General features: G+C 37.0%; 1 protein-coding gene across 1 annotated transcript; it reads left to right on the forward strand.

Moving 5' to 3' along the window:
* The first annotated feature begins 3,670 nt into the window (after positions 1-3,670).
* On the forward strand, positions 3,671-6,053 carry LOC116181906. The gene is made up of 2 exons (XM_031502359.1): positions 3,671-3,857; positions 4,138-6,053. The coding sequence occupies exon 2, from the start codon at positions 4,139-4,141 to the stop codon at positions 5,999-6,001; it is 1,863 nt and encodes a 620-aa protein (XP_031358219.1). The 5' UTR covers positions 3,671-3,857; position 4,138; the 3' UTR covers positions 6,002-6,053.
* The last annotated feature ends 5,625 nt before the right edge of the window (positions 6,054-11,678 follow it).

An 11,678-nucleotide genomic window follows, 5' to 3' on the forward strand; every position in this document is an offset into this window, starting at 1 on the left:
CGTTGCTTGTGGCACAGACTTCACATTTTCTGCGCATCTTGTTTGCGGTTTATCCAGTAGAATCGCGCTCGCACCTTAACGCTGGTTTGCGTCACTTCTAGATGATATACACCATCGTACATCTGTCTTAGTACTTCAGATTTCTTGCTCTCCGGTATCACTGGCTGCACAGTTGTGGTTAGCCATCATCATTTTCTACAACTCTCTTCAGAAAACCATCTTCTAACCGTACGATTCCCACATGATCTTCTGGATAAGGTATCTGCATTACGCGAATGGTTTCGCCCTGCGCCGTGTTCTGTCACAAAGTCGTAGGTACCTCGCTTGCAGTCTTTCCAACCATCTAGCCACTTGGTCTTCTGGACTTTTAAATTGCAATAACCATCGCAATGCAGCATGTCGGCCCTTACGAGAAATTTATGTCCGTACAGCAGATACTTAAGGTCTATGGAGATGTTCGATTGACTTAATGACGGTTAGTAGTCCCCTTGGGTGACACAGTAATTGCGTTCCGGTTTAGAAAAGATATTTTACTGAAATATCCGCGATGCCTCTCTCCTCCCATCCTGCATTTGGGACAGTACAGCACCTATTCCAACATTGCTAGCGTCAGTATCCAACACGAAGTCCGCTTCTCTTTAGGGGTTTGGCTTGATGTCAAGCCTATCTGGGCACTCCAAAGTGTCATCATTCCTGGCTGTATCCATGCAGCGCACTACTGCAGCTACTGGGGCACACGTCCCAATTTTTGTGCCCCTCTTCAACTTGGTTGGGAATGTATTCAAATTCATCAGTCGAACAGGCGTTAGTTGTTTATCATTAACTAGCAGTTTGCCAATCAAGATGCCTCGACCCATATTGGTATAATTGCGTTCCATCACACCCTAAGCAGTTTTCCCGGTGATTTTCATCCGTGCGAGCCATCACAACTTTCTGCAACACTCCGGCAGTGTGACATCCTCCACCAGCGTTACACGTAGCAGCTCGTCTCCTTCACTGTGAATATAGGAACTTCTTCATTCTCCACTCGAAGTACTCCATTCTCCATCCATCGTAAACCGGAATTTTCTCAAGTCTATTTGTTAAATATTGTACAGAACTTGACCTTGCTGCACTACCCCTCTCTAGTTTTCTTGTATTATACCTTAAGCCACCTTTGGCATTCGTACTAGTTATGTAGTCGAGTAAAGATGATACAGTCCACTATTTGCTATTAAATTATTTAAACGAACATACGAGTATTTATTATTTAACGAAGAATACAACATATTTTATGGTCCTTCGAGCCGGATTATCAGACGTCGAAATTTAAATAAACGCGTTTTTAATTTATTAATAAAAAAGTTTTGTGAGAAGCCGAAGCAAATTTCCAGCAAGCAGGTAAAGGATAGAACGACTCATCAATCATCCAAGGACATTTTTCGAAAGCAACATTCCAATCGTCGGTTTATGGAGCAACTGTACACCAGCTCGGGAACTCATTAAATCTATTGTTCTGAGGCAGGTACTCCAGGCCAAAGTAGTAAGTCGATCCTTTGTCATTACATTCCTAAGATTTTATTATTGTACAAACATTTTTGCCAATTTATTGCAAATTATAGTTCGTAAATTGATATATGTACTCATATTCCTTACGTATTAATTATGGCGGAATTAACGTTAAATTCATGTTTAAATCAACGCAAACAACTTAAATCGTCATTAACGAGATTTCACAATTACATCACAAATTTTGATCATACCAAAGATATTACTGAATTAAAGGCTCGTCTTCAACGGGGCGAATCGCTCTTAACTGATTTCGAATTAAATTTGCGCGAATTAGGAGCTTTAGAAGTTGATAAAGATTATTCAGAGGAGTTAGAGGAATTTGAGGACAAATATTTTGGAACCATTTCTATTGCACGCAACATTATTGAAAGCCGTGCCGAATCAAATGTTTCTTCGACTGGTAATTCACAAACGCATTCTACATCTCAATGTAATAAATTGATTAAATTGCCAACAATGAATCTACCGTTATTTGACGGAAGATACGATTGCTGGATGAATTTCTATGATATTTTTGATGCCCTAGTAAACAAAAATGACACATTGACAAATATTCAACGGTTTTTTTATTTGAAATCATCCTTGAAGGGAGAAGCCGCTCATTTGTTGAGTTCTTTAGAGGTTACTGATTCAAACTACGCAATTGCGTGGGGGTTACTTAAGGAACGATATGAAAATAAAAAGCTTATTATTAATACGCACGTTAAAGGCATTTTTGAACTACCCCAAATAGTTAAAGAATCACACAAGGCATTACGTTCCCTGATTGATAATTTCAATAAAAACGTAAGATCCCTTCATAATTTAAAATTACCCACCGATCAATGGGATGTTTTACTTATTTATATTATTACGAACAAATTGGATAGCAATACGAAACACGAATGGGAAAAATCATCCGTTAACAACTCCGAGTTACCTACTTTAGATGAATTGTTAAAATTTTTACTCAGCCGATGTCAAATTTTAGAAAACTTAAATGATAAAATTCAGCAAGGAAAACCATATTTACCAAAGCCGTCATATCCCATGAGTCATGTAGCAATTAACAATACAATAGCTTCCAGTTGTTATTATTGCAAGGAGAATCATTACCTGTATCAATGTCCGAATTTCTTAAAATTGACCATTCAAAATCGCTGGAACGAAGTAAAGAGATTAAAAAAAACTATGCGTCAATTGTTTCAGAGGTAATCATTACAATAACGAGTGCAAGAGTGCTTCGTGCAAAAAATGCGATAGAAAACACAATACCCTACTTCATAATAATAGTTTCGAGCAACCACGTGATGAGGGTAACCAATTGATTAAGGCATCCAGTAGTCATCAAAAAAACAATATGGATACGCAAAATGAAGTGCAAACACATTTATCAATTATTCCTAGCCCTATTGAAAATACAAAACTTGTAGCACACTCCTTTATAAACGAACCTAACGCTATTTTATCTACCGCTCAAATTCATATATTAGGAGCTAACGGAAATATTATTAAATGCAGGGCATTATTAGACTCTGGATCGCAAGCAAATTTTATCACACAGGAATTGTTTGAAAAATTAACACTAAAGGGTTCAAAAATTGACATACCAATAGCGGGAATTAGTAAAAGTATTACGCGACTTAGTAAACAAGTGACAACACAGATACGTTCTATTTTTAATGACTTCAATCAAAATCTAACATTTTTGGTATTAAGAGACATAACGGGTAACGTACCTAGTAAAGATATTATATAAGCGATATTGAAATACCGCGTGGAATCAATTTAGCAGATCAAAATTTTCATTTGTCGAGTAAAATTGATGTTCTATTAGGTGCAGGAGTATTTTGGAGCTTATTGAGTATTGGTCAAATAAAAATTTATGATAAGAATGTAATTTTCCAAAAAACTAGACTAGGTTGGATATTTGGGGGCACGGTAGCTAACTCAAATCACGAAATTACGGTCCTTCATTCCATGAACAGGGACGTCCAAGATCAATTGGAAAGATTTTGGAAGGTTGAGGAATGTAGTTATACACGTAAACTTAGCAAAGATGAATTATATTGCGAAGAACATTTTTTGACCAACTTTAAACGTGACGATTCGGGTAGGTGTGAGGTAGGGGAGACCGGGGTATAATGATCCCTCGGGGTAAAATGGTTCCTCCCATTTTAAAGGTTTCCACTAACACCATCTACCAACTTGACACATAATTACAAACTGATTTACAGGCGCATTGCCGGACAAATGTAATTTGTTAGTTCGAATAACGTACAACGAAGGGAAGCAGCCATTTTTGTTTTAGCAGTTGTTGATGTAAGGTAAGTGCAACTTTAAAATGTGTACATAACGTAGGGGAAGCATTTTTTAAAACGTGCGTCTGGTTATTTGCTCAACCCTGGGATTAAGTTTGTAATTAGTATGTTAGCGTAGCGAAAATTTGATTTCGTAAAATTTCTAGGTGATGGTCTTTACTAAATTGGCTTGTGGGGTAAAACGATCACCAAGAAATGGGCAAAATGATCCCGGGATCATCTCGCCCCATGTAGTTAAATTATTTTTGGGGAAACAACTATACTTACCTAGGTCATTTTATTTCAGAATGCCTCGCACTTATCACCGCAAAAGTAATCGCCAAAATTGGAATGCAGAACACATGGACACTGCATTACAAGAAGTATTACATAATGGGATGCCCTTTAAAACCGCAGCACGAATATTTGGGGTCCCTTTGATGTCTCTGAAGCGTAGAGCTAAGAACAAGAATGTGATTGCGAAGGATTCTATTAAACACCTTGGCGGCAAGACTACAACGTTTACAAATGATCAAGAAAACGAGCTGATACGTCACATTCTTGATTTAGAAAGCAGGATGTATGGTCTGACTACAACAGATTTGCGGCGTTTGGCATTTCAACTTGCAGAAAAAAATCATATCCCTCACCACTTTTCGCGCGAAAAGCAGATAGCAGGATACGATTGGCTAGCTGGATTTACAAAAAGACATCCTGAGATTGCCTTGAGAAATCCAGAAGCAACCTCTGCAGCTCGGGCAAGAGGTTTCAATAAGCAAGTTGTAACGAAATTTTTCGAATTGTTGAAGAATATTATTGAAAAACACAATTTCCCTCCTCACAAGATTTATAACGTCGATGAGACATCGGTATCAACTGTCCCCGGAAAAAATTCAAAAATTTTCGCAAAAAGGGGTCGAAAACAAGTAGCTCGTGTTACGTCTGCTGAGAGAGGAGTATCGGCAACTGCAGTAATTTGTACTTCGGCAGGGGGAGTTTTCGTGCCTCCCATGTTTATTTTTAGTAGAAAACGTATGAAATTAGAGTTAATGGACGGCACTCCGCCAGGCAGTATATTTGGATGCAACGAGAGTGGCTGGATGAAGCTTGACATGTTTGAACGGTGGTTTGATCACTTTTTAAATTTCACCAAACCTTCAAAAGAGGAGCCTGTGCTTTTGATCTTAGACGGGCATTTGTCCCACACCAAAAACTTAAATGTGGTAACAAAGGCAAGGGAAAATAGTGTTTGTATTTTATGCCTACCACCACATACAACGCACAAACTCCAACCGTTGGATGTTGGGGTAATGTACCCGTTAAGTCGATATATGGATCAGTCTTTAGAGAAGTGGATGAACAACAACCCAGGTCGAACAGTAACAGTGTTCCAAATAGGAAAAATTTTTTCAGAAGCATATCTGAAAGCTGCAATGCCCAGTAATGCAATTAATGCTTTCAAGAAGACAGGAATAGTGCCCTACGACCCCGATGTTTTTATAGATGCGGATTTCGTTGCTGCAGATGTTACTGATCAACGCTACGATGAAGTTGCTGAAAGAAGTTCTCCTAGTTCTGTTCTAAATGAGGTGCCACATAACTCTCCTGCCAGAGAAACAGTAAACCACGGTGACTCGTTGGAAAAATCGCCTCTTCCAGGTCCAAGTAACCAATTAGATTCCCCTATTCCAGATGAGGTCAGAGAAAGTTCATTCATTATGGCACCAACGGTCTGTCATCCACTCCCTAAAATAAAAGGAAAGCGACAAGTTCGCCAAAGAAAATCAGTAGGTACGGTGTTGCTTACAAGCACGCCCTATAAAAGTATGCTTGAGGAAGAAAAACTGAAGAAAGATGAGGCAGAAGAAAAGAAAAAACAAAATAAAAAACCAAAGCTGGCTAACAAAGAAAATTTTAATCCCAAACAACGGACAAAGAAGAAAGAAAAGGTCAATGAAATAAGTAGCGACAGTGATGCATCCGATGCTGAATGCATTTTTTGTTGTGAAACCTACACCAATGCCAAGGATGGAGAAGGATGGATTAAGTGCAGCAAATGTTTAAGATGGGCCCACGATGCATGTGCAGGGGTGGAAGAGGACGAAGACCATTTCACGTGTGATTTATGCCAATCATGTACAAGTGTCAAGTACAAAAGGCAGTTATTTTAATTACGTTTACGTTTTTCCTTTTAAATACTTTACAGAATTTCATGTTTTTTTTGTTTTACTTAATGTAGTTGTGTTACTTTGTTTAAAAAATAAATAAATATATATATATATAGAGGGGGGATCATTTTTACCCATGAACGGGATCATTTGACCTCACACTATTGGGTAATATGATCCTTTTATAGACTTTCAAAAAAATTAGTAAATTCCAAAAATGATTTTCGGGTGAACTAAAAATGATGCTTATTATAATCGCCCTAAGTATTGTCAATAACTCTTATGGGGAACAACATTTGTTATTCACTTAGATGCCGACCTATTGAAATTTTAAGCTTAGGGGGATCATTATACCCCGGTCTCCCCTATATAGATCCCTCATCCGTTCCAGAATGGACTACGGCAGCATCCTCTACATGTCAGCTTCAAAAACGAACCTAAGGCCTCTCAATAGCGTCCAAAACGCAGCTCTGCGTATCTGCTCAGGAGCTTTCCGATCTAGTCCAGTGGATAGTTTATGCTGCGAAACCAACGAGCTCCCTCTTTGGCTAAGAAGACGGCAACTCCTCTTATCACACTGCTCGAGAATATCTGCAAATCCACTAAATCCAGCCTACACAGTTATACTCAAGAGAAACATAAACGTCAACACCCCCAAAAGAACCCAACCAGTCAGTTACATCCTGCCATCCCTTCTTTTCAACATTGACCTTAAGCAGACGACACATATCACTAGCGCTGCAACCCCTCCATGGAAAAAATGTTTACCAAAAACTAACATGAATCTAAATAATTACTCCAAACACGACACGCCCAACGAACTCATAAGACACAACTTCCTAGACCTTATGCATAAATCAAAATTCGTTCAAGTGCTTTACACTGACTCCTCTAAAAACAGCAATGCGGTAGGACAGTTTCTCTCTCCCATAGAACTGTTTCCTCAAACGCGCCCTCTCTGCCTTTTGCAGTATTCATACTGGAGATTTGCTATACTCCAAGCGTGCAACTCTTTAACTCAGGACTCCAAAACAGTTGCAATATGTACTGATTCTTCCGCGTCAATCAAATCCATTCAAAACATCTACAGTTCACATCCCCTAGTCCAGTCTATTCTATACACGAACGCTGCCAGCAGCTTCTCTCTGTAGGAGTAAACGTAACCCTACTATGGGTTCCCTCTCACGTCGGCATTACTGGGAACGAACTAGCAGATTGTGCAGCAAAAGAAGCATCAATAGCAAACCTCCCTACCGAAGCAATCCAATTATACAATGATCTGAAAAACTTCTTCAAGGATAAGATCCACCTAACATGGCAAGAACACTGGTCCAGAATCCCGTCTAAGCTATACGAGATACGGAAATCTGTCAAGCCTTTTCACCTCCCTCCATTAACAAGAAGAGATAAAATAATCATCCGAAGACTTCGAATTGGAACACAAATCCCACACACAGACCACTTGATGATTCAGAACCTCACCTATATGTCATCACTGCAACAGGGCGTTATCCGTCAAAACCTTCTAATGGGAATGTCAGCTTCACTCACACACAAGAAGTCAGCTTGGGTCTCTCAAACACCCTGGATGAAGCCCTCAACTCACCGAACCAGATAAACAAAGTTCTCAGATATCTAAATAACATCAATTACAGCTCCAAAATATGAACCCTTGCTTCACAAATATAATGTAATTTACCATTAGCCTATAAACTTATACACAACTGTATCTGTGTCAATGGCCTCTGATATGCTAAGGCACATTAATCTCAATTAAAAAAAAAAAAATTTGTGAAATAATGACCGAGAATATTCAAAATAATCCGGAACTGGTGAAAAACATTTGTTTTAGTGATGAATGTACATTCTTTTTAAATGGAAATGTGAACAAACATAACTGCCGATAAAAATCCTCATCTTTTTCGCGAGGGGCATACTCAACGGCCCCAAAAAATTAACGTCTGGGCAGGTGATAGCATTATTGGTCCTCTGTTTATCGAAGGAAATTTAACTGGAGATACTTACCTAAACATGCTACAAAATACCGTCGAGCCTCTCATCACTCATGAAATAGAGAATCAAATAAATCCAATTGACGGAAACATGAATTTGATTGAAGATTTCATACATTTTCAACAAGATGGGGCTCCTCCTCATTACTCTATGGCTGTTCGTGAATTTTTAGATGAGAAATTTCCGGGACAGTGGATAGGACGAAGAGGTCCTATAGAATGGCCAGCACGATCTCCAAATCTGACACCATTGGATTTCTTTCTTTGGGGTCATGATCTTCGCTACCGGATAGTCAGGGAGTGCCGTTCACTTTCCAGGGAAGTGTTTAAAAATGTTAGAAATGAATTTGAAAACCGTTTGTGGTATTGTTTAGAACAAAACAGTGAAATTTTGAACATTTTATTAAATAAAAGTTGTTTATTTGCGGAGTTCAAATTTTAGTGTAATAAATTGTGAATGGGCAGTTTAAATGTACCAGTGTATGGTATTTCTGAAAAGCATTTTTTAAGAGCTTTCCAATGATGTATCACAAGTGATACGTCACAATTCAAAATTTAGGCATGGGGGTGGCGGGGGGTACGAGGTTGAAGTTGGTTCCTTCTTTATACGACCATTTTGCTTCCCCCTCGATTCTACCGAAACTGTTTTGGCCATTTTGTGATACCTCTAATATAAAAAACGATATCGCTCATTGCAAGTTTTAAAAGTGTCACCCTGTATATTAAATGTATGTATGTACGCCACTGCGCGTATGAATGTCCGCCATATTGAGAAGCCTAATAGGATCCTAGCTAATAATACATAAGCTTCTTCCTTAATCTTTTATTTCAATGATCCTTACGGTTAAAGAATCGCTTAGTCTATTTATTCAACATGGGCTATAACATAAACACCAACTGATACTCGTATTGTTTCGGAATATTTACTTTTAACCATCAGTTAATCCGAAAATGAACGAACTTCATAAAACAAGTACTTATACTCGTCAAAAACTGAATAATAACATGGAAAGATATACAGTGACTTTTTTTAAAATGCGAACATACGATTTTGTATGCAATGGTCCGTATGAATAAAAGGAAGCATATGCTTATACTTGCAAAATTCAAAGTAAATACTCGTAAGACGTAAGTGCCCCTTCATACTGGTCTGTTTAGCAGCGCTGCACTGCGTCCTGTCCTGCTGCTCCGCAGCGCTGCTAGGTCGCCCAGTCTGAAGGAGCACTTACGAGTATTTAGTTCGAATTTTGCAAGTATAAGCAAATGCTTCCTTTTATTCGATGTTCGATTTAAAAAAAACGCACCAATCTGTGAAGTGTGCGCGGTTGACATTCGCACCAGCAAAACGTGCAACTTGCGTTCTCATTTTTGTACCAATTTACAACTTGGACCTTCATCTCTATACTGTATTCATTTTAAGAAGGTAGCGGTAGAAAGCATAGGGAAGCTTTGACCTTCAGTGTGATTGGTTAAAACACGAGTCAGTATTACGCTGAAACATAAAAGTGTGGCGAATTTTGCAAGCTGGTAGTTTCTGTTGCCATCTAAACTGTTGGAAGTGTTATTAACTGTTAATGTTTATTTATTTATTTCTGTTTGCAGTGCTGGATATTTCTACTTTACAATAATTTGGTGCCGTTTTATATTTTTTCTGTGTGTGCTTATCTTCAAACAGCGCCATCTACTACCTTCTTATAATGGATGCAGTATAGTAAGCATTTTGATTAAATTAAATTGGACGACGGTATTTTTAAAAATGTGACAACTATCAATTTTAGCTACTACTCATTTGAACTACTCAATAGATTGAGGCGTTTTAATTCGAACATATAGGGAAATTACATTGGATACAAAAACGTATGTTCGCATTTTAAAAAAACTCACTGTATCGTCTATGATCTTTTCTTAATGTTACACCGTTGAAGTTCTATACAAAGCCAAGCGTGAAATAGTATACGACCTTAGCAATTGTACGCCTTGAAATATCCACCTGAAACAATATGCGAATATTTTAATTACTTACTATTTTAAACACTTGTGAATTGTGATACACAACTATTAAGAACTAAATTCTTCAAATTTTTCTTCGCTATGGTAAGTGAAAAAGAAAAACAAACACATTGTTTGGAATTGTCGTTTAATGACCGAGGCATTTATTGTACATCTAGAATCATTCAGTAGTTACATTGTTACATATGTTGTCTGGATAAGATAGTAACCCCATACTCTTACAGACGTAAGGAAATATTAGAAACATTCCTCACATCTTTTCCCAGCAAGCATCCATCATTTGTAGTCACTTAAGTGATGAAAAAAATATCAATTAAAGAGATGTAGGTATATTCATAACCCAATCATTATTATATAAAAAAGAAATCTTAGGTTACCTAAGTACAAAATAACAAATTGATAATGATGAAGGGGTATAGTGTAAAACTTACGGTAAATGTTATTGGAAGACTTTAATCGAATTTTTTTCATCGCTCTATATTTCCCACTTACATATTTTAATTCATTAATAGTAAAATATATTATTATATTTGTAAATGGTTTTTATGGGAAGGCCGGCACTGTTTTCGCAATTACATGTATTTCTTTTTTTGTAAAACTATAACATGTACACCTAGTACATTCAACAAAGCTAATTATAAAAATAGTTTAGGCCGTCTCATTACTTCATGTAGGGGATTTAAAGCCCAGGTTAAAGCACCGACCTTCTCAGCGCAGTAGGATTAGAATAGGAAGGAAATAGGACGGGAATTTGGGACATTGACATCTGAATATCCAAAATGTGCTGTAGATTGTTGGACAAGTATCTCGCGATTTTGAAAACACGTGGGATTCTTGCCCAGAATCTTTTTGTGCGTTGGTGTAGTGACACATATAATAACAATGAAATAATAATGTATGTATACATTTCTAAGTAACCTACAAAGATCAGTGCAGTTTTTTTTAAATATAAACATTTATATTATAAACATTAAGTACTATTACAATATTAAAGCAGAAGACACAAAAATAATGTTTCATTTCATATATCTAGTATTATTACTATTGTTAGTGTGTACATTTTCTATTGTAAAATACCTCTGAACGGAAAATGCTTTGTACATTGCTAAGTTATAATACCTATCATTTTTTTAAATGGGAATTTGAGTTACACGCATTTAAAAGTGATTGTGCCTCCTTCCAATTTATTAAATTTTTTGATTTTTATCTGTTAAATATTCGTACAAAATTATTGCAATAATCTGATATTAGACATTATTACTACACGGTTTACTTTATTAATATCTCCCCTATTTTCCATATTCTCGCTCAGTTAAATTACATTTATTAAAATACTGTCATTGGAGTTATTAGTAGGTAACTTTATTACATTTGTGTGACTTTAGTTTTCATTTAAAAAAAAATTGTGTCAGTGGTAAAGATATAATTTCTAATTAATAGACACTAACGATTCCGAACAATATTTTAAATACGGTGCTAGAAGTTAATAATCTAAATATCACATTCATACTTAATAGATTGTGTTTACACGTAATTATCGTGCATATCAATTATTTTACAGTATGAAATTATATAGGTTGTGCCTATAATTAGTTCATAAATGTGCGGGTTGACGCCGATATGGTGCTTGCACATACATGAAGAAAATATACCGATGA

The sequence above is a fragment of the Photinus pyralis genome, unplaced genomic scaffold (genome assembly GCF_008802855.1).
Source record: "Photinus pyralis isolate 1611_PpyrPB1 unplaced genomic scaffold, Ppyr1.3 Ppyr1.4_unclustered_Scaffold2792, whole genome shotgun sequence".
NCBI classification, from domain to species: Eukaryota; Metazoa; Arthropoda; class Insecta; order Coleoptera; family Lampyridae; genus Photinus; species Photinus pyralis.